The sequence below is a fragment of the Pectinophora gossypiella genome, chromosome 4 (genome assembly GCF_024362695.1).
Source record: "Pectinophora gossypiella chromosome 4, ilPecGoss1.1, whole genome shotgun sequence".
Lineage (NCBI taxonomy): Eukaryota > Metazoa > Arthropoda > Insecta > Lepidoptera > Gelechiidae > Pectinophora > Pectinophora gossypiella.
The window spans coordinates 7,852,307-7,880,290 of NC_065407.1; the positions used below are offsets into that span (position 1 = coordinate 7,852,307).

General features: G+C 38.0%; 4 protein-coding genes across 6 annotated transcripts; 2 read left to right on the forward strand and 2 right to left on the reverse strand.

The window, feature by feature from the left end:
- Positions 1-19: 19 nt before the first annotated feature.
- Positions 20-5,017, reverse strand: LOC126366383 (Bardet-Biedl syndrome 7 protein homolog). The gene is made up of 15 exons (XM_050009488.1): positions 4,812-5,017; positions 4,601-4,728; positions 4,405-4,515; positions 4,209-4,338; positions 3,667-3,860; positions 3,090-3,270; positions 2,755-2,936; positions 2,492-2,609; positions 1,915-2,055; positions 1,476-1,711; positions 1,123-1,281; positions 923-1,032; positions 600-702; positions 393-517; positions 20-228 (listed from the first exon to the last, which is right to left on the reverse strand). Exons 1-15 carry the CDS (start codon positions 4,911-4,913, stop codon positions 65-67), a joined length of 2,184 nt encoding a protein of 727 aa, XP_049865445.1. The 5' UTR covers positions 4,914-5,017; the 3' UTR covers positions 20-64.
- A 362-nt stretch (positions 5,018-5,379) lies between these two features.
- Positions 5,380-9,480, forward strand: LOC126366384 (translation initiation factor eIF-2B subunit epsilon). Its single transcript, XM_050009489.1, has 11 exons — positions 5,380-5,487; positions 6,413-6,610; positions 6,705-6,829; positions 6,978-7,169; positions 7,259-7,442; positions 7,554-7,798; positions 7,930-8,049; positions 8,139-8,452; positions 8,537-8,719; positions 8,801-9,081; positions 9,217-9,480. The coding sequence occupies exons 2-11, from the start codon at positions 6,518-6,520 to the stop codon at positions 9,424-9,426; spliced, it is 1,947 nt and encodes a 648-aa protein (XP_049865446.1). The 5' UTR covers positions 5,380-5,487; positions 6,413-6,517; the 3' UTR covers positions 9,427-9,480.
- On the reverse strand, positions 9,474-10,560 carry LOC126366387 (anaphase-promoting complex subunit 10). The gene is made up of 3 exons (XM_050009495.1): positions 10,190-10,560; positions 9,882-10,118; positions 9,474-9,797 (listed from the first exon to the last, which is right to left on the reverse strand). Exons 1-3 carry the CDS (start codon positions 10,284-10,286, stop codon positions 9,586-9,588), a joined length of 546 nt encoding a protein of 181 aa, XP_049865452.1. The 5' UTR covers positions 10,287-10,560; the 3' UTR covers positions 9,474-9,585.
- Positions 10,561-14,985: 4,425 nt separating this feature from the next.
- Positions 14,986-27,520, forward strand: LOC126366385 (G1/S-specific cyclin-D2-like). 3 transcript variants are annotated; one of them, XM_050009490.1, is made up of 5 exons: positions 14,986-15,209; positions 16,558-17,096; positions 17,963-18,178; positions 20,035-20,191; positions 24,848-27,520. In XM_050009490.1, exons 2-5 carry the CDS (start codon positions 16,866-16,868, stop codon positions 25,129-25,131), a joined length of 888 nt encoding a protein of 295 aa, XP_049865447.1. In that variant the 5' UTR covers positions 14,986-15,209; positions 16,558-16,865; the 3' UTR covers positions 25,132-27,520. The 3 variants fall into 3 exon arrangements, with proteins under 3 accessions (XP_049865447.1, XP_049865448.1, XP_049865450.1); XM_050009491.1 differs by lacking the exon at positions 14,986-15,209 and adding an exon at positions 15,611-15,921; XM_050009493.1 differs by lacking the exon at positions 14,986-15,209 and adding an exon at positions 16,163-16,264.
- The last annotated feature ends 464 nt before the right edge of the window (positions 27,521-27,984 follow it).

Consider the following 27,984-nt stretch of genomic DNA (forward strand, 5'->3'; position numbering starts at 1 on the left):
GACAAATAAAACACAAAAGTCATTGATAATGCAGTTTACAATATATATTTTATTTAGATTTGAACTAATAGTATTCCTGTGATGTTGATTGATCATTTGTAAGTATTTTTATAGCATGTTCCAAAGAACATTGACGTAAAGCTTCACGCAGCTGCATTCTCTCATTGATCAGCTCACTTGCATGTAACGACAGTGCTCGCCAATCCACATACCATTGTTCTATGGTATCTGTAAATTATTTTACTTATGTAGTATTTACAATTAAAGACTTACGTAAATATTTCCGTATTTACACTTGGATATTCTCCAAAATTCCAATTTTGCACATTTCAAATATTTTGTAAGATTGTATTTCCTGATTCTTCGGAAATGCAGTTTTAATTATACCGTACCAATAAGTTCGTCGAAATAAACTTCGGACGTATCATCAGACTGCGATGACTCCCAGACCCGTAAATATTCTTCACATAACGTCGGAGCCTCCGTATCAATTGTATTGGAATCTAAGTCCAAATCACTATAAGAGACAGAAAATTTTCATTCAATTGGATAGGTACCGTATTCTCCAGTTTATGGTAGGTCATAAAACGAATACTTACTTAATTGCTTTCTTCAAAACAATATCCTTATTTTTTTGATATTGCACTTTGAATTGTTCTTCTATTCTCTTAAAAGACTTTGAACAACAGTCAGCTGGAACGTCTGTAACATACATCAAATCAAAATTTATGGCTCCCTAAAGTCGCGAAGTGCGGAACTGCGGACACATTCAATATAGGTAGGTACTTTATGCGCAATTCTATAATTATAATAATTTGGTCGTCCCGCAAAGCACGCTATTTCTGTGCCTTTGCCCGGGGTTCTAGTGTGAAGTTGATAAGCCCGAAAGATTTAGGTACTTAAACTCAAAACGATAACAAACCACAACTTATTTCCACGCGAATGCCTTTCTTTACTGAACAATTGGAAATTACGTCTCTTATTACTATCGCTGTTGAAACGTTGTCCGTTTTAAACGTTGCTGATCCCCGTCTGTAACAAAAACAATAATTTATCTAGCCAACTGTACCATTCCACCATACAACATACCATAATTAGCACTGAAGGTGTATGTGGACTTACTGGTATGTACAAATTAGAATGGTCCCTAGCAGCGTATGTCGACGTCCAAAGATTACATTTGTAGCTGGTCTTGGTAGGTCTCCAGGCAGAACTTCGGTTAACCACGATGTCATTTCTGCTACGGAAAATCTTCCGGATACACGAACTTGACACCAAGCTCTGTTGGATGAAAAAAAAAACGAATTTATTCTCTGCCCATCCCATTTGAGATTTATTATGAGGTAAAAAAGCAATAAGAGCGCCGAGCGTAAGAAAATAACAGATTCATTCCCTTTTATATACCTAAGAAAACGTCAAGCAATCATATTTCGTCAACCCGAGCCCAATAATAGTCGCAACAGTCACAAGCTTACCTTTTTTCATTTTCTGAATCCGGTTCTTCATGCTGCGAGTAATAAGGTAATGCTGGTAATCGCAAAGTAATAAGGCGGGCCACTCTGGGTGCACCGGCAGGTAAGGCGTAAATGAGTACCCGCACTGATTCAGCTGACAACCCCGTGTTATTGCTGATAATGTATCTCATTCGGATCCATAGCCTTCTCGTGCCTGCTTGACATCGTACTGTGGCTAGCAGATCTTGGTCTCTTCCCTGGAAAATTTTATATTCTGTGGCTAAGCTAAACAAGATATAAGACGAGAGACAATAGTGAATTGAATAGTGTTCCAATTTCGCGCGAAAAACTTTAGCTTTCAACGATCTCGATGAGTCACTCACATGTAGGGTATCGAAAAACTCATGGAATAGGTAAGTACTTTTTGTCACAGTGATTTTCTTGCAAATTAGGTACTTACTTGTGAAGGGCAAACGCTTAGCACCGCAGCGCTATCAGTCTGGATGTCTAGTTTTTTATTGCAATAAATGAACAGCATGTCCAACGGAACTGCTGCCGTTATCCTTGCTTCCTGCCACCCTTCACGCGTGGCACCAGACAACTAATAATAGGATAGATAGATAGATAAAATACTTCATTTACACATACATTGAGCTCAAGGGACACAAGATACAGCAATAAGCACAACAGATACAAAAAGGCACAATAGGCGGCCTTAATAGGATTAATAGGTCATAAGTAAAATGCCTCATAAATTAATGCAGTATCAAATATTAGGTAGGCATTCCTTAATTGATCCGTACGTACATGAAATCCGCAATAAGAGCCATTTACATTAATTCAGTCACTGAGGCCAGTTCGCCGTCACAGCTGACCCGGTACAGCCAGGGTGTGACCGCGTTCGTGTCCGCGCTGATTAAATAGTCCAGTATGATAGTTTGAAGTCAGTCCCCTGACTCCACACTGGCGTCAGTGACTGGCTCCATGTAAATTGGCCTACTTATATTAGCCATCAACGATAGATACCTAAGTCATACCTCATACTGTATGTCAAGCAGTGGGGGAGTTGACAACCCTGCCTGTAAAGAGCGAGTACTTCGTTGGTATTTGTCTCGTTCATTGGCGACTTGTTTTTCTAAACGTGCTACCTCTGATCTGAAAATTTTACAAAAGTGGAGAATGAGCTTTAGCTTTTCCGTTAGTAGTAGTTAGTGTGTAGTAGTGGTAGTAGTTAGGTCACACGTAGTATACAGGAAAAGTATCTAAGCATAAGTAGGAATATTTTTAAGAAGTTACTTACTCTAGCTTCGAGCGGCGTGCAGCCAGGGCATCATGAGGAATGTTTGCCAACACACCAGCTCCTGCTATAAGACGACGAGACCTGAGTGCGAATATTCTGCCTGAAAACGTTGCCGCTATCAACTCGTTTTCTTCGGTTCCCACGCATCCGCCACATACCGAAGTCACCGGTTCCCCGCAAAACTGAAATAAATGTCTTTCAAAAAAGACTTCTAACAAAAGTAACTACGTAGGTATTTGGTCGTAATACAGAATAGGTACCTAGTACTCAACTGACCCATATACCAGTTCCTATGTGTCTATGTGTATTATTCAAGAATTGAAATAAGTACGCACGTAAGTAAACTTGAGACGAGGTTTATCAGTGAAGTTTTCCATGTCCATAAGGTACAGTTGTATAGATCCGTCATGGCGGCCCACAGCAAGGTGAACGCCTCCGTTGTCGAAATACCAACCGAGACACATTACTGCCCCCAGCCCTCGGCCTTCCACCAAGCATTGGCTCGATAAAACTGATCTGTTGGAATGCAAGATAAAAGCTTTTATATAACTTGGAAGCTACTTAGTTCTTTTCTAGACCATACATTAAACTTAAATCTTGAAATAAAGCAAGTTATCGTCTGACACTTCCGTTAGTGTGGCTCTCTAGGTATCCCAAAGTAGGTAATTACGGCCATGATTCTATGTAAGTTTACTTTTAGAGAACATGCATCGTCCGATTTGCTGCTATAGTGGGGGGAGGGGGGGGATATGCATACAATATCTACCTAATGACACAGGAAACCAAAACTGCCTCGGTGATAGGTACTCTTCAGTTAAGTTTATAGCCATGGAAAATGTGCCACAAAACAAGTGCTGGATTGTATTATAATAATATGGTGGTTATATGCCTAAATAGCTACGCAGTACTTACTCTTCGTAAGATATAAGCCCAATAGAGCCATCGACGGCTCCATAGAAGGCGTAGATGCCAGAGTTATGAAGTGTCAGAGGGACGGCTAGGCGACTTGGTCCTGCTGAAATGGCGGCTCGGGTGACAAACTGTCCACCTTCCAAGATTGCAGCGCCTTTATTTGCAATCAGTACGAGGAGCCTCACTCGAGTGCTCTGAAAGCATTAGTGTCTACGTATTTATATTATTCAATAGATGAATTCAGAACTTCTAAATTTTGTGGACCAAAAAAAAAACATTTCAATCGTAATAATATAATCGGAAGGAAATTAAAATGTTAACGATGTTGTAAGGAAATGTCAGGTCAAGCGTAGTGTACAAAGCCAAAGAGCGTGAAGGTGTATGGAAATTGATTCATGAGGAAAATGGTAAGTATGATAAGATAGGATCAAGAGGAATACTCTCTGCGTACCCCTACGGGAAACAGGCGTGATCTTATGTAATGTTATCAATGTTTTCGGTGCTGTTCATCGGAAATAATAATAAGTACTTAAGTAACTAACATTAGGAGCAGCGAAGGCGGCGATGTCGAGAACTCTATCCTCACATACGTACGAATGGAATTCCCGCAGATCTCTGTAGTAAGTCACAGTGCGACCACTACACAGGATTAGGTCGGCTCCCACCACACACCTGTGATTATAAACGCTTAATTTGACATCATTAGAATAATCACCACGAAACAGTTGAGTAACTTACATGGATGTGATGGTGTCGGTAAGCGTAGTTTCAATCGTGAGAAAAACTTTTCCCTTTTTCGTATACCCTTTAACTTCATTTCCCGAGGCGGCAAATATTTTATCAGCCTGACTACCTGATACAGTATAGCACAATAATTGATATTTAATACTTAAATTCTGTATGCTTGAATTGAAAATAATTATTCGGCTGTTACCTACCTGTAGTTGAAGCAAGTTGCACTGAAGTTATTGGTTTCCCGGGTAAAGATTTAAATTGAACGACGGGCTCTTCATCTTTTATACTCAAGCATTGCAAAACTCCATTTTTGTCGCCTATTGCGAACTGTTGGGTCATAAAGCAGAGGATAACAATGCAGTTACCTATTGATACATAAGTAGCAACACATTAGAATGAATGATTTTTACCTTTTGTTGTATTTTGGGTCCTGGGGCGGGCAATATCTTTAATGTACCGGGATATGTGATCCCGGAAATAGTGTAATCGATTCTTGATAAATCGTAGTCCATGTTTTTGTACGCAATTACAAAAGTTCTAGTATTTATTTAAAATGCGCCCATAGCGCCCATACAAATCGATAGCACCTTGGTAACGCTTTCTATACACATTAGAAGGTTCGATATAGTAATTATAGCTTACATTAACTACAAAAATCAAATCAAAGCATGTATATTTTCTTTATAATGAATAAAATATAGTTCGTAGATACTAGGTACACTGGAAACTAAACTATCCTGGAAACTAAAAAAAAAGTTCAATTTTCAAATGCTCCCCAAGGTTACCTCTCTCCAATTGTAATCTTAAGATTGTTTTTCATCCACTTTGCCTTTACCAAATGTGTAAACTAAGGTGTAAACGCTTTGGCATGGGCATGGGGTCTCTACGAAGCCACATTCGAAGACGACAGATATTTGACGACATGGCTGTATGGCCAGAAGGTACCTACACAACGTGTGTAACTTTTCCTACGAGAAGAACGAAACGTAAATGTAACAGTGACAGACTTTAGACCTTTAGACCAAATTGAGACGGATGACGTTTGCGTTTTGTTAGCGTTTTCTTTCTCTTTGTAGTCTGTGTTCAGTGTTGCCGATCTGTGGGGAATTCCCCAAACTGCGGGGAAAGCAAAGCTGATTGGGGAATGTGTGGGGAGAGCTTCAATTCGGGGAAAATGCGGGGATTTTAAGTATGAACACAAATACGCGATATTTAACATCAAATTTCTGCTAGTCTTGATTGATTTCCCTGATAGCCTTTTATTCCGTAAGTTGAACTTCTCAGAATTCGACTTGAACGTGATTGATACTGCCGATATTTACTGGAGCAAAGTATTTAAATTAAAAAATAGTGCCGGTTAATACATATTTACAAATATAAAATATACGTAATAAGTCTACTGCTTGTATTACCGTTCTCTAACGCATCTGTAGAGCGCAAGTTTAGTGTTTTAAAAAATCTAAAGACAGAAAATAGAAACAAACTTAACACCGACACAGTGGTAGCTTTGATGGCTACTCGAGAGGGAATAAAGAGAGAAGGGGGCAGTTTAAAATTTAATCCGAGTTCTAAAATGTTGCACAAAAAAGTTTGGCGCGAAAAAAATGTGTAGTTTTTTTTAATTTTTGTCATGTTTTAATAAATAAAAAATAAACTTAAAAGAACGGCCGCCGAGAAAATGCATTTCTGACTGGTTGATTCAATAAACAATGTAACTTTGGATGCATGTATTTGTATTTGCCGATGGTATTTGCTCTTCAACGTAACGAAAAATATAATTAGAAAATATAGATATTAAAAAGAACTTTACAGTGAATGTGACACTAGTGATATCTGTCATACGTCAGAAATGCATTCTCACAGAGACCGAACTTTACCTACATTTTTGGTTGTTTTATTTCTGTGGGGAATATGTGGGGAATTATCATTTTTCTTTCCCCAAACGTGGGGAATTTCGACAATGCGTTTGGGGATTTTAGCAAATTATTGTCGGCAACACTGTCTGTGTTAGCGTTTTTAACTTTAGTCGGGAAATTGAATGGAATCCTGAAATTTTGTCTTGTTGTAAAAATAACCTAAACATTTTATTGTAATACATTTATAAATAATAAACACCATGGAACTGGATAAAGAAAATGTTGTCCAAGCCGTCGTCATTATGGACACATTTAACAATAACTTTACGCCGATTAGTAAAAGTAAACCTATGGTGAGTATAATCTTTTGATGATCTTGCATCTGTACTGCTTTTTAAAGTGAAACTCCTATGAAACTCTTAATACTTTGCTTTTTTATAATTCTAGGCCTTAGTTACTGTAGCAGGCGTGCCCCTTTTGGACTACACACTTGAGTCACTTGCCTTGGGTGGAGTTGGCGAGACTATATTATTCTGCTGCCAGGATGGTGCTAAAATTAAGGACCATATAAAGTAAACATGGAAAATTACTGTTCTATTACGAGTTTGTTTTATTAAAAGTTTATTAACATACTTTGTTTTCAATGTTGTACATGTTTTATAGTATAAAAAATACAAGTTGTTTGATGATGCCATTATCAAGATATTTTTCAATTTACAGGAACAAGACCGAAAACAAGGCACCATGGAGTATAAACATGGATGTGCAAGTGTTTACTTCAGACACTTGCCAGACTATGGGTGATGTTATGAGAGAAATTGATGCTGCAGGCCTCATCCGAGGATATTTTGTATTGACCGGAGTCAATAGTGTGACTAATGTCAACTTTGCTGCATTGTTGGAGCAACACAAGTAAGATATAATAATATTACTTTAAATGAAATAGATTTCTTCAGTGTTGCATAACATTTTAATATCTTTTACCATTCTTTCTTTTTCAGGCAAACATGCAAAAAAGATAAAGGTGCAGCAATGACATTGGTATATAAGAAAGTTGCCTGGGATCATCCACTGATAAGTTGTGATAAACCCGTTTTCTTAGCAGCTGATGCTAACACTAAGAAAGTTTTAATGCACCAGAAATTCAAACCAAAATCAAGTGTAAAAAATTTGAACTTGCCTTTGGTAAGAATGATACATTTATATTCAAATTAATATTATATTTAATTTGGGCTGGTGTATAGTACCCATATACCTAGAATGGTAATTGGTAACTAATTCATTGTATTTTTTTAGGAAATTGTATTGAACCATTCAGAAGTGAAATTGCATCATAACTTAGCAGATGCTAACATTGCAATGTGTTCTCCTTCTGTGCCACCATTGTTTTCGGATAATTTTGATTTTCAAACAAGAGATGATTTTATACATGGCATTCTTATAAATGAAGAGATTCTTGCTAGTTCTCTGTACTACACATTATTGAAAGAAAATCAATATGCCGCTGCAGTTACTAATTGGAAGACTTATCAAACCATTTGGTGAGTTATACCTCCTGTCCCTGAAATCCTTAGTCTGGAAATACTTTTATAAGTTATATAGGTACATAATTGTGTTAGTTGTTCCATTTAGTGCCTCAATGGTAATAACAATTTATATTTCTGATTTACAGTCGTGATGTTCTGCACAACTGGGCATATCCTTTGTCCATTGAGACAGGTTCATTTTACAGAGACAATTATCATCTCATTGGATATCATAATTTCCGCAATAAAAGTTCAACATTGAGCAGGTGAGAGAAGCACTGATAGAGTAAAAATATACAATGTTCTTCAGTATTTTTGTTTTTATGTATTTAATAAATATACTTGTTATTTTCAGATCTTGTACATTAGTGGAAGATGTACTGATAGGAGACAATACTCACATCAATGATCATACTTCAGTCACAAAATCAGTGATTGGACACAACTGTAAGATAGGAAGCAATGTAACAATCACTGGATGCCAGATCATGAACAATGTGGTTGTGAAAGACAACTGCCAAATTATGAATAGTTTCCTAGATGATAACTCTGTTGTTGAAGAGAACTGTACTTTGGAGGGTGGTGCAATCATAGCAGCAAATGTTGTTGTGAAAGCAGGCAGTCAGCTTAACGGGAATATTATTGAATGTATTGATGACAAGGAACATGGTTTGTAAAACTATTTTGATAAAACATTCAGCTATTTTTCTAGCATTTGATTGTTAGAAATATTAAATCTTGCTATACTTTCAGAGAAAATTTTAACAAAGTCAACTTCAGAGAGTGGTACAGACTGGGAGAATGAGTCGTCAGGCAGTGGAGGTGATGAATTCATTGGGTTTGAGAAAAAGTGGTCAGATAGCGAGTCTTGCTATTCTTCTGACAGCAGTGAGGAGTCTACATTGCCAGATTCACCAGTTCCAGAGGATACCAACAGTAAGATGAATAATGTTTAAAAAGTAATAAATAATAATGTTTTTGATATCATATTTTTAAAATTATATTTTTAATTTTCAGTCTTCCTGCAAGAAGTAATTGATAGTTTAGCGAGAGGATATGAAGAGAAACTTAAATGTGACTATTTGATATTAGAAATCAACTCTTCAAGATATGCATATAACATACAACTTCATGAAGTTAACTTTTTTGTTGTAAGGGCAATGCTAAGTATGCCTGTACTTACCCAGACTAAGAATGTCCTCAGTACTGTGAAAGATATTTTGAAGTACTTCAGACCAGTGTTGGCAAACTATATTAAAACTAAACCATCTATAATGGACTGCTTGCGGGCTATTGAAGTAAGTAATCTTTTTTCAAACTTTGTGTTGAACCACAATTATGCTGTATTTATAATATTTTTTGTATTTTTTTTCTATATTGTAGTGTGAAAATATTAGTTGAAGCCTTGTAATATCAAATTGCTTTATTTTTAGGAAAGCTGCCTTAAATGTGAATGGCTGGATGGTAAAACTGGTCAGGTCATACATTTATTGTATGAAGCCGATGTTGTTGATGAAGACTCATTACTAGAATGGTATAAGGATTTAAAAGAGAATGAAAGCCCTGTTTTGAAACAGCCTGCACTAGTGAAGTTCTTTGAATGGCTAGAAGAAGCTAGTGAAGAAAGTGAAGAATCAGATTGAGAAGACAGTGTGATATTTTTGAAGAAATATAAATAAAAATATCATAATTGTTGTTGTTCTTGTTTATATTAGAAACACTCACAAGTCTCACACATTAAGTCAGTTTGACATAATACTGTTCTAAAATATTAACACACAGTAGCATAAAGTTTATTACATTTATCTAATAGTAGCATACTGTTGAAATTGAACAGTTGAGAAGGTTCTGAATTTATTGATGTCAAAAGATGTGGGTTCACAAGGCGAGTGAACCTTAATCTGCCTCATATGTGTATCCCGTCCATTTTGGTGATTGCTCAGCACTGCTATTTGTATCATATAAGTTCTGATCGGCCTGTCATGAATGTCTTTTATAGGTATCACTTCCCAACCTGAAATCAAAACCTGTAAAGTTTGACTGCCAAACAAAAACTAAGCAGCTTTTAATAAAATTGTGAATTTGATAATAGTCATACCATTGGGTTCAATTAATTCTATTACTTCAATCTCCTGTAGATCGTTAAAGTGAGTTCCAGCTCGAATAGATATCCTGCTCGGAGTGTAGCTTTCGTCCAATTTATAGTCCGTGTAAATGTATATATGGGAGACCATAGTTTTACGTTGAAATTGAATATTTACAAGATGCGGCAACTGGCCGTCGGACTGCCAGTACGTGTCCATACAATCATCTCTGAGCTGATCGATACCAAAACCTGTAATTATCTAAGCTTCAGTATTGGTTTACTATAATACTTCAGAGTTGAAAAATGGACGAAATACAAACCGGGTTTGCATGAAGATAGGCTCCAGATAGCATGATTCCCAACTTCTCGGACTGTACCTGACCTTTCACTCACTAATGGATCTTTTTCAGAAGCCATAATAAGATTTGTAAACTTAATGATATTGCGGTCAACTCAACGAACAAACAGCAAAGTATCGTAGCCAAAGCAAACTAACAGCCAAAGCCACACCGTGAAATCTGCGTAGAACGAATGTTGTCGATAGGCGCCATATTTTTTAACGATGTATGACAAATTGTGCTGGCCTGTGATTGGTTAGCGGTGACAGCCATCTTTATCGGCCATCTTTACCGGTGTACTGTCAAAGATGGCCGACACAGATGACAAACTGTGTGATCGAGTGAAGTGTATTTGTGCTTATCTTCTCCACTTTATCTTGTAATACAAAGCCCAGTGAATCTTTTCGCATGTATTTTCTTTCGAAAATGTATCGCGAGTGCTGTGTTTGCAAAAATTCGTGACCAGGCGCTGTTTTCATTGCATCATTTTCCATGCACCGAGAAAAGACTCAATAAGTGGCGGAAGTGTCTCAAAAACGAAATTAATTCAAAAGATACACCAAGAAGTGAACTTTTGAATCTCTTTGTGTGTAAATCGCATATTAAAAGGCATGGATTTATCCCGTCTAAATCTAAAGAAGTGTGTGCCTCCGATGTAAGAACCATTTCTTGCATCACGTAAAAAATATTGTATGAAATTAAAAAATAAATAATTTAATGAATAATCTCTCACATGTTTTTAACCCTACGAACCAAGCCCTAACTTAAAAAAAGAGGTCATTTGGTCTTGTTTCTGTGTTCGGTATTATTTTCCACAGATTTTACGTTTATCTGGGACTTTGAAATAAGTACTTACTTGTTTCAAAGTCAAATTAAAATCTGTAGAATAATACCGATCCCAGTTACAAGACCTTTTCTTTTGAACGTCCCACTCCTGTACATTAGGCCGCATGACGCGTAGTCCTTTGCCAAGTAAAATTCGATTATTAAAAAAAAAACCAACTGTCATGTATCATTAAAACCAATCAAACAAAACGTTAGTACTAGAGATGTTCGTCTGATACGTAGTATCTCTTACTAGTCTGTGGCCAAAGCTAACAGCTGATATTTGACATTGACAGTTTGTTTTTTTATTGTACTCTTCATAGCGAAAATGCAAAGAGTTTTAGTACATACAGTTTTATTTGACCAACCGGACATCGATCCATCCCAAAATTCCACTTTAAATATATTTTTTTAACCTTGAAACTGAGGCTTATACACAGTATTAAATGTTTTAATACTATATGAGGAGAAAAAGACACGCAGTAAGTTTTGACACTAAAAGACATTAGAATGCATGAACCCAACTCAGAGTAAGTAATTTTGATTTATTGAATACTTGCTAAAAAACATTGATTATTGTTTATGGGATGTTTTATAATTTTATAAAAATACGCGCGTAATTTGGCTTAAAGATTTTTGTAACCAGGCCAAAAATTCCAAAAAAAAAAAAGAAATACGCGCGTAATTAATGAACATTGAACAGGCAGGCGAAGATAAAAACTTTGGTGGTTCTTTCAAATAAAAGAATAACTCATAAATGTAAGTTATACTTAGTATATTTTGTCTAACTATTGTTAAAAGTAGTTTTATACTTAGTTGTTTCTTTATAAAAACAGTCCCTTATTAAGTTGGTAGGTAGGTAAATAGACAAAGTAGGTCTTTTCTTTTAGTACCTATCTGCGACTGCCAAAAATGCGTTTATCTACTTAACATCCCCATCTTCTTCTATCGTGTGGGTTGTGAGGTGGAATTACCAACCCCATGATCTTCATATCAACGTGGTTTATTATATTATATTATTATTAGCTAAACGTCCGAGGAAACTGGCTACTAACCAATTCTATACCATATAAATCAAGATCCAAATATCAAGCAATAATTATTTACATATGCGCCTATGCCATTATATTATATTTTTGAGTAGATAATTATGTACCCGGGCCATGAGAAAATAGGTTATATCACGTGAAATCTGTACAGCGCCATCTATATTTTTTTGGGGGAACGTAGCGTGGCAAGTCCCTTGTTGGGATAGTCAGAGGTACCTTAATCGCATGATGAACTAAGTGCCCAGACGTCACCGAGGTTTCTGTTAGACCTACGTGCTTTCTTTGAGCCGTATCGTCGTAAGTGAAAATTGCACGTAATATAAAATTAGTTAATAAGTACCTAATAACTCATTGGAGCAAGTTGAGACCGGGGATCAGGAGATCTGAGGCCGAGTAGTGCTCGAGTGCAAGAAAAGTCGATTTAACATCTTAGAATAAGTACGGGTGATAGTTGCTTTATGTTATGATGATTAAAGTCAGGTCAGTCTCGTCTTGTATCCTCACAATAGCAATATTGCTTTCTTAGATGAATTGCTTCGATGTGGCCATTTAACCCCCCAGTAATAATAGTGCATAATGTACCTATTATTGCTGTTACTATGTCATTTCAATTTACATTCATAATACATATAAGTAGTTATGTTACTTATTGGGAATATAAAGTGCAGTCAGTAGTCACTTTGTTTTGTAAACAATAACCAAAGTTTTGCTAAATACTATTTTCAGTGTCGCATTTAATTAAATTACCATTACTGTGGGAATAAGGGCAGCTGAAAACATTATGGAGGTTCATTTGCTCATGATTCGTTCATTTAGATAAGTGCAAGATGGGAACGGGTTGACAAATTGATAACTTTTATAATTAGTGGTCAGACTGAGCGCATAATTTGAGGATGGCATGTGACGCATGTGGTACGACAGTGCTGCGCCCCTACCGCGGGAACTGTCCACTAGCCGACTCCCAGACGGTCACCACATGTTTGTTGGGCACCTATCTATTTAGTTCCGGATATGCACAATAGTTACTTTAATCTTATGACGTATATATACCTTGTATGCATAAAGATTACTTATACATATACTCGTGCACCTAAATAGTGAAGACAGAACAGAACCACAAAGCGTGACGTAGACATAAGATATAGGTAGTTGCTTTTAATGTTTGTTATAGTAATATGATTGTAGTTATTTATAACTTTAATATACCTATTTACACCGTGATCTACGATTATTCGACTTCAGCCATATACCAACAATATTTAATATAAAATAGTGTCTGAGAAAGTTCTAGGGAATTTAGGGAAACAAATATTGATTATTTGTCTCAACTTACGTAGAGTTAGAAAATCTAACTTTCCCGTAGAGGTATTCTATATAGGTACTATATACTATAATAAAACTCACCTTCTATATTTATCAACATATATTTATTCATTCCTCTTCTTTAAACATAATACTTCTTAAGCTTCTTATCCAATTTTATAAACATCCATGACAAACCCAAAACAATTCCCCGTCTACCAACATTTTACTTTTTAACCGTATTTCTAATTCCGGCCAGTGTTGCAATCTCACGTAAACATTTTACTCGTGAGATTTTACTCGATTGGAATCGACCTTACACTCGTCCATCCTGACACAGTGCATGTCCTCATGCACTATATCTAAATTTAAATGACCTTACACTCGGTCGGTGGATAAATTCAACTAAATAGTTACAATAAAATTGAAAAAGAAAACTTGCTCAACATTAAATACTTATTAAATATAACAATCCTCTAAAAATAAATCCTCCTTTTTAATGGCTATGAACCCATCAATTCTCATAGCCCATTGTACAACAGATTCTAGTTATAAACCAATCCATTCTTACAACTAGAATTATTACTTGCGAACCCATCCATTCTCGCAAGTTCCCTATTATTAAAATATCCTTAAAATAAAATAAATCCTCCTTTTTAATGGCTATGAACCCATCCATTCTCATAGACCATTGTACAACAGATTCTAGTTATAAACCAATCCATTCTTACAACTAGAATTATTACTTGCGAACCCATCCATTCTCGCAAGTTCCCTATTATTAAAATATCCTTCCTGTGAACTGCTGCCGCGGAGAACACAAGTCGCTCGTCCTCAATCGGCTGCACTCCCTCCGTAGCTCGTCTTCACGAATCCGCACCCTTTCCTTCTCGCGATGAAGCTTCCATTCTTGGTCCAAAAGAACTAATTCAGGAGCACGTTCACGATCAGTACTACGTAGTCGGCTCCTACTACGTATTTTTCCTCTATTTTCGCGATGACTTGAACTGCGACTCTGCCGGACCTCGTCAACAGTGCGATAGCTACTCGTTGTCAGTGCGCTGCGTTCTGTTCGAAAATGCCCTTCTAAAACTCGAAGCCTATCCCGTACACGTTCGAGTTCCCTTTCGCGATCACGAAACAGTAAACTATGACTTTGCTCACGAATAGAACCTCGCGAGCGGCTTCGACTGCGAATTTCTTTGCCTTCCCGCCTGGTAGTACTACGGCTTCGCTGGTCCAGGCCATGGCTGCGTCGCTGATCACCTTTTTCTGGCGTAACCAAACGTCGGGGCCCAAACATCTCATCATCGTGTGGCATGATCTGAAACTCGAAATACAAAGGTATGTATCACCTCTTAAAACTATTTATCCTATATCTTTAAAAATGTGCTCTTGTAGCGCTTTTTCCCTTATTTATAAACAAAACAATAAGTAATCGTTGTAACAGTTCATGCACTCGTTAGAATTCCACCAGTAAAATGTATATCAAGCGGTTTAATAGCTAGTGAGCTTACCTATCCCACTTCTGAAATATAATAAAACTCACCTTCTATATTTATCAACATATATTTATTCATTCCTCTTCTTTAAACATAATACTTCTTAAGCTTCTTATCCAATTTTATAAACATCCATGACAAACCCAAAACAATTCCCCGTCTACCAACATTTTACTTTTTAACCGTATTTCTAATTCCGGCCAGTGTTGCAATCTCACGTAAACATTTTACTCGTGAGATTTTACTCGATTGGAATCGACCTTACAATACATATTTGACTATGCTTTCTACCCGGTCCGCATAGAATCTTATTGAAGAAAAACTGTAAGTAGAAAAAGTATTGTAGTAAACTATAAAAAACAAATGTGAAACAATTTCGCTGCATAATTTTCTTGTCGACAAAATTGTGACAAGTGTCAAAATTTCAGTCGGTTCCGGATTCGAGTTTGTACATTCTTCGGAGTTTGTAGATTTTAGTGGACTGCGATTAACATTTTATCAAAATGGTTATTAATAGAAAACAAGCGGAACAGTTGGGTGGATTTGCTGTGAGTGCAATAGCATACGGCATTGGAGCTGTTATATCTGTTGTTTACTTCACCGACTGGAGAGTTGTCGTAGATCTCATCCCCTATTATAATGGGAAATTTTCCAATTTACCTAAGCCTGGCTGCGAATAAACATAAGTATTTCGAGTTAAAATGACAACTTTCAACAATTTATGATGGAATGGAAGCTAGTTATTTAAATTTATAGTTCAGTTGGCACGAATGCAGCACGCGTTTTGAATAATGAATACATTGGGAGTCTGCAAAGAGAATGGAATTACAATAATGACTGGTCTGGAGATCAGGTGTGCTTGGATTTGTTATAATGTCAACCGGCTCGGGCGCAGCCGGCGGGCAGCGCACGCGCAGCTGCCCTCAGCCCTCCCAGCCACCACGCGTCAAGCGCCCTCCGAATAAACAGGACCTCTTTTGTGTAGAATTAATTTTATACTTTTTAATGTTTGGTTGAGTTCTTGTTAATAATAAAGGTAAAAGTATTGTTCATACAGCTTATTATTATTACTTACTTTTCAACAGTAAATAGGTACAGATACTGAATAAATAAAATCTTTTTCTCGGTATTATTTAATTATAATGAAATTACGTAAGTATGAAATATTGCAAGCGAGGACTTATTGTAATAGGTACTTACGTGTAATATAGATCAAATCTGGACATTTTGACTAATAGTAGGTACTAAATTTGCTGAGTAGACCTAACTAGTAGCGGGTAAAACCAAAAAGCTCAAAGCTCATTGGATCTTAGTAGACATATAAACAAACATTATTATAATTTCTTGTAACTTGGTTTTAATTGCACATACTTAAATAGGTAAGTAATTAAACATTTTTTCTGTGTGCCTGAATTAGATCCTATATTTCAGGACTCCATAGGTACCTACCCACATATCGTAGTACCTTTTTGTAACTTCTTCAAAAAACCTCGATATCATTCAATTAACTTTATTCCTGGTAAAAATTGAAACCACAACTGTAAATAGTTTCACTAAATTTTTATGTAGAAAATTATTTACGTGTAGTTTTTAAAGTTCAATGACCTTAAAACGTTTTTATGAAATTCTAACCTACCTTCATGTAAAATATCAACAGTGTATATTTTTTAAGGTGGCGGACATAATTTAGTTATGTACCCTGAATGAGTATGGACCAAGGGTTCTAAGAGGGGCACGGCTGGGGCCTGAGAGGCGCGGGGAGTACCGGAGCCACGTTCCGACACACCGCGGACTCCGCACTCGACACTTGTCTGTTGGCCGCTACGCTAGCGGCTGTGCGGTCGCTGACGTCTTGCCAACTACGTAACACGAAATAGTGCGCGAAACTAACAATAAATTCTTTGGAGACTTTGAACTTTGGTGCATCAGTGTCTTTGGTGCTTTGGAAATTTGAACAGTGGACTAAGTGAAGTGAACACAATGGATTTGTCTTGCGGAGAGAACTTGCAAAACTCGGGGAACAGCAGCAATGGGAGATCTGTGGACATGTGCGTCGCAGGGCCAGACCGCGCCTTGGACCGCGACCCTCGTCTCCTGCACAACCTGCTCACCCTGGAGCGAGCTCACGCCCTGCACACAGACTACTTTGAACACGTGCAGATTGACATTCAGCCTTTCATGCGCAAAATTGTCACTACTTGGATGTTGGAGGTCAGTATGATAAAACTTTTTACAAGTTCATTTTGTATAGGTATACCTAACTACATATTAAGATATGATCATCACCATTGTGCTATGGTATGTTTACCATATTAGACTTGCATAAAAAATATTTCTCCGAACACATGATTGTGTAGTTTATAATCCGTTGTGCTTAGTGCAACTTCCGCCAACAGCTGATTGGTGTCGATGACCTGTGTTATTGTAAGCATGCGCTTTTCTGCCGAGTTGCTATTTAATGATTATGCTGACAAGATTATTTTCAATTACTTACCTAATAGGGTTTCGTTCGTAAACACTGTCATTAATAAATGTAAACAATTTTTCTATAACCCACCTACAGCAGCGTAAAGCATTTATTTAATTTACCTAATTACCCACTTATGGTTTGAAGGTATAGATAAACTGATTGACTAGGTATCTACCGTACCTGCCTGGAATATTCGTACTGAATCCGGTTTATGGTGTATACTTATACTATAAACTTTTTAAAATGGTTCATTTCATGGTTTTCACTCAGATAACTAGAATATTATGCAATACTGTAGTTTACGAAGCATAGTACCCTTAGAAACGCTCATCAACGGAAACTTTTTTGTCGCTTTCTATGAAGATTTTAACCCTTCATTGCACACGGGAATCTTTAATGAGCAACTGAAAGCGGGTAAAAAGCACAAAAGCTTTTGAGTAAAAACTTTCAACGGTGGCTCAGAACTTGTGTTATTTTTAATTCACCATTGGAATCTTATCTTACAATTAAAAAAAAAAAAACTTTTCTTACTATTGCGGTCGGAGCTCGGAAATGAAGTTTAGGTCTATTCATAATACAATACAATATGTTTTAAACACATGTGCAGGTTTGTGAAGAACAGCAGTGTGAGGAGCAGGTATTCCCCCTGGCCGTGAGCTATATGGACCGCTTTCTGGCCCAGCGCGCCATCTCCCGGCAGCAGCTGCAGCTGTTGGGAGTGACGGCCATGCTGCTCGCCTCCAAATTCCGACAGTGCCACCCGCTCTCTGTCGATCTACTCTGCGCATACACCGACAATTCTGTCTTGCCTGATGAAGTTCGGGTAAGAAATCCTATTTGTTTATTTGCAAGTACAGCAGTTCTAAAGCTTTGACGATGAATTACGATTAATTATGATAAACATTGATACACGTTCCACCGCTGAACACAGTCCTCCCCTCAAGCAACTTACTCCACGATGCTTCACTGCGGGGTATGATGAAATACTGTTCTTTAAATGGTATTGACCACCCTTCTAAATCTAAATTTCTACTTTAGCTATGAAAAGGTCAAGTAGTTCCTACGCAGCCACACACCTTACATCCTGCGTCGACCGCAACTTGTTACGCATTGTTTTGATTCCGCTGTGAATGAACTCGATTAGTCGAGTCAAATGTCACTCCTTCACCCCAAAGAGGTCTTTGTATTGCCCATATCCTTAAGGCACATGTGAGTTTCCGGTAATTACCTCTTCCGCGACAAACACGTTCTGAGGGGCTGCCGAGGCACTTATGTCACCCTCAAGCAAGCCACAGCCTGTGACGAAGTAAACCACTGGATGTCTTACGTGCTTCCGACGGAAATGTGGGCAAGACATGATTATAATCGAGATAAAGCGCTTCCTAATGTTCTAATACCGTAATAGTAAGTTGACGTAAAGGATACAAACTAGTAGTGTAACATTTTCAATTACTTCACGGACAAAATTCCCACAGTAGTGCGGTTAATATGACAACGCAATTGTCCTAATCGAAATATTGTGTGCACATGGGCAGGTGCGATTGAACAATTAGTACGCTGGTACCCATGAATTTGACTTTGTCACCTGATTCACACGCTTCTCCCAACCCCATCAGGTGATAGGTTTCCGTCACAAATGTTTTTCATTGTGATACTCGCACAAACATTCAATTATTGTTCATTTCCACAAGATGCATTTCGTCTCAAATAGATATTGGGTAACAATGACATGTGTGAAATTGTTATATTCAAAGTAGACCGTGGGAATGCGCATCATCTGTACTTGGAGGTGCCGTATGGCGTCGTGGCACATACTTCCTTGTAATTAATTCGAGTGATGTTTCGATAAGGCCGTACTACGCATACCTGATGAGGTCATATGGCGTGGGGTCACTTCTACTTTCCCATCACTTGGCTTACATTATTTCATATCCCTTGAAAATCGACAAGTATCGTGGGAAGATTCAAATTAATTCATGTCATCTGTCTATGTTTATACTAAGGCATTGTATTACGCTCAATTTTAGTATTCACAGATAACAACGAGCTATTACAGATAAAAAAGTTGTCTCATAACAAATAAGAGTGAATGAACTTTCTGAGACGGTGATTAATACTTATAATATTCTAAACAATGGCGTTCACCCTGGCTTATCGCCAGCGATAAGTTTACGAGAAGGAGCAGATTAATTAATCAATTATTGTAAAACTTTAGTATACTTAGTATACTTAAAGTGGGCCTTACTACACTGGTGTTTGAAATTCTCATACTTTACTCAAAAATTTCGAACCGGGTCCCATGATTTGACCCCTTTCTTACGTTCCTACTATTTTCATTAGTAAAGTGACTACTTTAGTTACTACTTTTTGCGGTTTCCGCCCGATGCATCGAGTATGACGGTTACGACCCAACTAATAAGAATACGATTTGTCCCTTCTTTAAATAAGTGCATGTAATTGCACTGCATATAAATTAGAAGAAGTCGCAAAAGTATGAAAGGTCATTGAAAAGGACAAGATTCTCATGGGGTTATTTTTGAAGGGGCAAATAGGATGTTTGTGAGTTGAAAAGCGAACATTTCTGGTCTTTCAGAAATAATTGTCTATGTAGATCTATTGGCAAACAATTTGAGATACGAATGTTTCTTTGTGGAGGTACAGGTTTTGCTTTTGTTGCAGCAATGGGAAGTGATGCTCCTCCAACGGCTGAACTGGCAACTGTCGATAGCAACAGCGTTCGACTTCGTGGAGCCATTCCTTGCGCGCGTGCCTTGGGGTAGGACCAACCCTCTCGTCAGAACACACGCACTCACACTCATCTCTGTTTGCTATACCGGTGAGTATGCGATACTACAATATTATGTTTTATTTGTAGGTACTCGGTCTTAAGTACCAATAAGTATTATTTATTTCAGAAACTGACGTAGGTAGGTAATATTAGTGTAGTTCTACCTTATACGTTTTATATACAAAATAATTATATACCCAGTACAAACTGTGTTAGGTCATAAATTGTCTGCGAACATGTACCATGCGGGCTGCACAGACTTCCTCGTCCTCTATGTTAATTTATAATCGATAATTGTTACTAAGCGTTAATTAAAATTTTCTCACCCATTGGTTTTTATGCTAGCTGAAATAACAGTATTTTAGACTAATGGGTATGGTGAAGCCCTTTGTTTGGAAAGCGATTGGTAGCAAGCGTGTATGGGTATTTGTTGTGGGGGCAGTGGACGCGTGTATCGGAACGCGCACATGCCCTCGCGCACTGATAGCGCGCACACCTTGCGCTCGCGCACCCCTCAGCCACTGACCCCAAACCCTCCTTTTGTTAAATTACACACAAATACTTAATGACAATGTATTTACGAATGAAAAAAGGACATAGTTATTTAAACATCTTGAACGAAATTTATAAAAAAAACTTTTGATGATCAAATTGATGTTATCAATAACAATGAAATAACGGGTCCCTACACCTACAGTCATGTGAATACCCTCTATTTCAAGTGGTTGGTATTTAAGTAGAAATTCAATTGAGTTAGAATAACTAGTTGCTTATATGCAAATTTTCAGACAATAGTGGAGTAGACACGTGGTCGGCTGTCAGCTTGCTCTTTATTTATTTTATTGCATCATAAAAATAAAATTATATAAGTATGTCGTAAAATAGTGTAGTACTACGAATGTTGGTTTTTTGTTGGGTTAATTTTGCGGGTCAGTTGCAATGGTTCAATTATCATGATCCGATCTGATTTACGGCAATGTCCGGAGTATGGGGCCGCGACACCAGTTGCACTGCACCATGTGTGCGGATATGCTCCCATTTGCCACGTGATTATGTTGATAAGCTCGGCGATATCGAAATGTAGTTGCTGCCTACACTACCTCTTACAATATTATGTTATTTGCGATTGTTGGTTTAAATTCAGGTATTCAGAACTGTGAATCGACTTTTAGAGGTGTCCTTATGTCTCAAATAATGGTAAGGGCGTTAAGGCTCACACTTCGCTTGGCTACGTAATGTAATTGCCACTGACCAACAGTAACCCCCGATACACAACCCTGAACAGGGGCTTGCACGATCATTGAGCATGAAAAAAAACTAAGTATTGTTGCTACATGTCGACTGCACCGACCCTGACATTTTGGCCGACAGAGTAATGTATACTTTCAGTATCTGTCATTAAATTTTTCAATCATGGAATTTATAAAAGAACAACAATATTGGTTGGCTCCATACGAAATGTGACGGAATTTAACCTCACCAGCCCCTATGGTCCATCGAATCTCGATAAGGGTTATTTATAGCTGTCAATTTGTTACCCTAACTATTATGGTCAATACCCGGCGCTCAGTTTTGGAACTAGTCAGTTGACAATTAATTAAAAGAACAGTTTTATTTTAAGAAAGTAGTAAGTAGTAAGTTACGACATTTAAATAAGGATAATCAAGGAGTTCCCGACCTTCATCCTGTTTGCCATGAATATTGATTTGAATACCTATCACGGCATGCCTTTATTATTTACTATTTACGGGGTACTTTGTTAGTATAAGCTGGTGTCAAGTTCTGTCCGTGTGTCAGTGGCCGGAAGCAGCATAATTGCCGGTAACTGATCGTGCACTATACGAGGTGTGAAAGGGTTAATAACACTACTTGACCCTAAACTTCCTTCATCTTACCTGGCTTATATTTATGACCTTTCTTTTCATATAATAAAAATGAGTGCAAAGCCTTTGTAATACGCTTTTGATTCAGATCAATTAACCGTTAATTTCGTATAAGGGTTAGCGTGGCAAGCTAGTGTGGTCTGATTTTAAAACGGTTCCTTTCAGTGTATGAGGCTAAACGTAATAGCAACTGTTCCTTTGTCAGCTGCTAGGCTGTTACTATGCACTCAAGTTTAAAATCAATTGAACAACTGAATTTCACATTATACTGGCACTACACTGACAGTCATTTATTACGGTTTGTCAAGTCATAACTCAAGTGATGTTACCAAAGCTACTTAACCGTGTCACGGTCGCGGTGGCATATGACTTACAAGTCTGGTCGGCAAGCAGGGGAGCGACCGCGACGCGACAGCTGAGTCGCGACAATGCGCGAAGACGTCCCGCGGCCATTGTGCTCCCGGCCTGCGAGACCCGCGACAAAAGCGCCCCGACAAAGGCGGCCGTCTCGGCGCGCACCTGGCGAGCCGCGACCCTATCTAACCCAATAGCTGTTCTTAACTTATTCGCCTTCTCAAATCTCAACGCGTACAAAGTTCCGATCGCGCTTCATATTTCCGTTCAAGCCCTTCCGATCTATTGCGAAGCAGAGGCTCTGAACTGTCATTATCTTTTTTCTGTACTCCGTAGTTCCCGTGAATACGAATCCGTCATTCTTTTTATGCAACAGGATGCTAGGATAGGATGTTCCCTACGGATTATATTCGTCATTCAGGTGCTTTAATGTTTCGATGGTAAAAGTACCATAAAAACGTTAAGTCAACATTCGCAGGCCCTAAACTTGATTGTGAAATAAATAAGACATACAATTTCGTAGTCACATAAAAAATATTCTATTACAACCAGTTTCGCACGATTACACATTGACTATTTGCAACCCTTGCATTTTCGCGTGATCTAATGTTTGTATTAGGTAGATTCGCAGTTAGGGCGGGACAGGTTTGACAAACGGAAATTAACGGTCTTCGATGTCTGTTAGGTGAAGCGTCATTACTTTATAGTTTGTAGCAATTAGTAAGGGTAAGACGCGGGGGTGTCTTGGCGGCCCCTTGGTGGCTCGTGGCAGCCACAGATGGCGAGTGCTGCTCCAACTGACAGACAACCTGTCGCACAACGGATCGCCCCGCTCCGCTGGCCATGTACAGATCACCGATAGATATGCCACCCGCTATCGTTTTTGATTTCATAATAACCCACAATATTATATTACATTTTAGGCCACGAAACAGTAAACTAGCAGTATTAACCGCGAAGTTAAGTAAAAATCCTTAATTAACGAGCGGTCGGTTTCATATTTTTATGTTTTATGAATCTAAAGTTCCCCCTATCTTGGGTTTCATTGACCTCCGTTAAACGAGTTAAGCTTGAGCGTACGTTAGGTCGTTAGTATTATATGATCTGTGGTTAGGTTAACGTAGTGCTTTTTCTGATTAAAATTATGATGCGCTCGCGTGTTGCGATAGTGTTTTTCTTAGGTGGATAGCGTGAAGAAGTATCTGAGGGCGCCGCACGCCGGGTAGAAGGGTGTAGGTGGGCAGTGACCCTACGCGGTGGAGGTAGCGAGCGGAAGGGTCGCGCCAGGTGTCGTCACATCTGCCGTCTTCGCGGCCCTAAGGCTTACCAACACACGTCGTGACTTTAACTTATAATATACTTACCAAGTTGTTTCGCATCAGTTCCTTCACCGTTAGAGGCATTATATCGATGTAAAAAGTTTCATATACTTGATAAAGTTCTAGTACTAGGAATTCATGTGTACTTAACGAATCGTATGAACCTGAGTGTTACTCGTGGTATATCCACAAAAGTTTATCATAATATTTATTTCCTCAGTACGCAAGAGAGCAAATTTTCTCAAAGACATAAACACAGCTCGGTTATGCATGTGCGAAATTCCGTTATGAAAATTGTTTCGAGGGTTATCGATTAGGCGACTCGATCGAAGTCTACAACTTTTCGAACAATAGAATCCCTCCTTCGTTTATGGCGAAATCACAGCTGCGCTCTTAACTAGACGACTTAAGATGTAAATTACCATTATTCTCGGTCTATTGTAAATACAAAGATGCAGGGACGGAATGCACAAATCTGGCAGCTGTTCGACTCTCCTTCCTTATTCTCCCAAATAACAATGAGCGACATTGTATTGTGCAAAATGTAACGCGATGTTTTTTTCTGAGACCCTTCTAGTCGACCGGGAATAATCTTTTCTTCGAGGGTCACAAATCTTAAAAGTAAACTTTGACTGGGATTCGTAGTTTGAGTATAAACAGAGTTTGCCTGCGTGATATGAAGACATACGATCCGCGGAGGATGCGGCGAAGGACACGGAGATGCAAGGTGTCCGAGCCACCTGTCCGCTCAATTATCTCGCAACAGATGCGTCCTACCTGCACCCGCGCCTCCTACAACTCAACTTATAAAAACGCATAAACAAGAAACTTGTTTTACGAGTGTAGAGCTAAATTAAGCTACCTTTACTGCTATTTCCTTATTGTTTACTATGAACACATGAACAATGCTCATTTTATGTTATAAAATCTTTAGCGAAACGAAGTTACACGGGGTTTCTGCGCAATTATAGATATGACTATACTAATTTCATTTCTAAAATCAATAACAGGATAGGATGCTATTCACGCCGCTGTAAATGCTAGTAGGTGCAAGTATCCGAGTTGGCTTGTGACAAGCATTCGAAGAACCTAGTCTTTAATGCTAGCCTCTTCCTCATGAATTGAAGAATGTTTTCGTTTGTCAACAGAGACAGAGTTCCTGCTAGTGCCGCCGTCGTTGATAGCGGTGGCGTGTATAACGGCGGCAGCGCGGGGGCTGCGAGTGAGGATGTCGGTGGGCGAGCTGTGCGCCCTGACGCGGGCGCCGGCCGCGGCCGCCGAGCTGGTGGCGCGCCACGTGGAGCGCGTGCTGGCGCGCGCCACGCAGCCGCCCGAGCCCCGCGCCAGGCCGGCGCCGCCCGCCAAGGCGCCCGCCACCGACACCACACAACTACAAGTAACCCCCACCGATGTCCAGGACATACACTTCTGATTGCTGATCCACAATCCCCCAGAGCGAACAGCTATAAAGCTGGAGATAACCTGAAGGAAACGTACTACAACGTACTACAAACGTGTGAATGAAGATCTTATTCGTGTTAATTTAGTCACCGAGGTTGAAGTTCCACTTCTTGTAGTTCGATGCTTCTCTTTTCCAATAGAGTATTTTGTTTTCGTCGTCACTTAGGTTTTAAAAGCGTTACATTTGGTTTTACGATGAAACATCTTGTTTGGACTACTGTCACACGAGCAATCTCCATAATTATTAAATAGACATCTTACGGACGTCATCGTTGGACTTTTTAAATGTATTGGACAGCATTATCGATATTGATCAATAGCATTGTGTATGCGGCAGCCTCGATAAATGTCAAAACGAGATTCGGACATTACCGTTCGTTTGCCGCCTACACTATAAATCGCTTGTGTGCGAAAAGTCAGAAGGTTTTTCTCCAACGGGCAAGGAACTTTTATCTCTGAGGGATTTCAAAAACATCATAAGTTATTTCTGATAGATCCGCTATGGTGCAGCACAGTGGCGTTACCTTGTGGCTGGAAGCCTCAACCTAAAGCATAAGCATGGGGCCGTTAAAATACCTTTCCAGGGGATATAATTGTTAAATAATAATTCGTATGAAAACTTACTTGTTCGATAACTCGTGTACCCTTGCTGTCTGAGGTCCCCTACAACAGTTCTGTTTCGTCACTGGACAAAGAATATTACTTATATATATGTAATATGTCTCGTGACAAAATGATGCAAATTGAATAAATATGAAGTCAATAGATCTCATCGGTATTGATGGAAATGTTATGAACGGAAATCTATGAGATTCATTGTTACAGCAGATTTTTTTTGCTGCACACCTGGGAGTACAAGAAAGATTTGGATGAAAAAGTTTAAACTTTATTTTTTGTAGAACGCCTTTGTCAATACTTGCTTGGCTAAATAATGTAGGAGAATTTGTCCATTGATCTCAAATTATTTATGTGAAATAGTGCTCTAGAATTTAGATTTACGTTATTTTATGATGTGTGGTGTTGTTGCTTCGTATCAGTGTGGCGTACAGCAATACTTACCTAAGGTTCTGAGTTATTCTTATAGTTATGATCTCCGTTGATTCCAAAAACATTATTTAATAAGACTGATTCAAACTAAAACACATTAAAATGACACAGTAAGTCACCAAAGGGGCTATTTCTTTGAAGTTCAATAATTCCTTAGTAAGTACTTAGCAAAAATAATACTTAGCACAGTTAATAGTTTTGAAAATTTGACACTTTTGCTTGATAGTAAGCAGTTTCATACAACTTTTGGTTTGGTACCTTTACGATATTTTAAATGTTGTGAATAGAGATATTTTTGAGTACGTTTTGTGTGTCATCGTAATTATTTATTTATAGGATCTCATGATTTAGGAAATTCACAATGCATTGCCTGTACAAACAGTGTGTTTAGATGTAACTGATTTCGAGTGGAAATGTTAAAGTATGTAATATTTATTTAGGTCGATGTTAAGTTTTATTAAATTCTAGTCACATGTTTACACATTCCTGTTTTCGACCAAACTTTATGTTAAGAATTATTATTTATAAGATGTTCTTAAGTAAACGTAAGTTAGTGTAGTTGGTGATTTATACTCGTTTGGATGTAGTCGCGGTTATGGCGGTCATCTACTGGGGATAATGTACAGGGAATCTAAAGTAGGCGAACAAAAAAGGTTCACTTGTAATTACGTTCTAAGCAAACGTGTTGTGTGTGCGGTGGAAGTAAGGGAAGAATTGTAATGGGAGATACGAATGTTGGGTAAGCGTATCGTACCCGTGGCACGCGTTATGCGATGTTAATTAAACTAATTAGTACATTCACGGGCGAGCTTTCAAGCTTCCATTAATTCTCCCGCGACGCACAACTTTCACATCATGCTTTTGTACCGTGAGGGTCTTATAATGCTCATATTTATATAGTTTTAACAATAAGAAACTCGTAATGTTTTGTGAAGAGCTGTTGGTAAAAGAAAAAAAACAATTCTTACTGTTTTACAGTTGTGTTCGCTTGTTGTGTTTGCTAAATAATTCAAGGCCTTATTTTTAGATTTGTAATAATCAGTTTCAGTTTTCACAAAAATCTTTTACCGATAGGCCTTATTTATTAAGAACTACAGTTTAAATTATTTCCGTTTTATAATTTGTTATGTTAAATCAATTCATTAAAGATCAGTAAAATATCTTAGTAAATTGTTTATATTGTACCTACAAGTTTATACCTAGTTGGTAACACTGTAATTATAAAGTCTAACGTTTAATTCACTCTAGTAGGTATGATGTACAGTTTTATAAGTATATTGTAAAATTTATAAAAAGAAATAAAAAATACAAAAGGGATAGATGGCATTATTTACTTTTCCTACCTGAGTTATTATAATAGCAGGCGAACCCTCCGGCGAAACCTTTTGACTGGCAATATTTAATATAAAACGTAGAGTTGCAGAGTAGCGTAACACTTTGTTGCGAATTTAATTTGATATACTTTGCGTGTTTATAAACATATTCTACGAGTGACATTGATTTATAAAGAATGAACAATCCTGGTGTCAGGGGTATTATTGAGTCGCCAAAGGCCTCTAACATGACTAATGTAACGACTACGTACTTACATCAGTAAGTAGTGACTAAGACCAACAACAAAGCACGGATAATCTTACTTTCTTATTAGAGATAGAGCTTTTGTCAACGCTCTTATGTCATGTTTATGAAAGTCAAGAAAAAAATACCTTAAATAGTTACTGGACAGTCCATTGGGTACTAGATTTAGATTACGCATAGTCTCTAAAGTTTAAAAGGG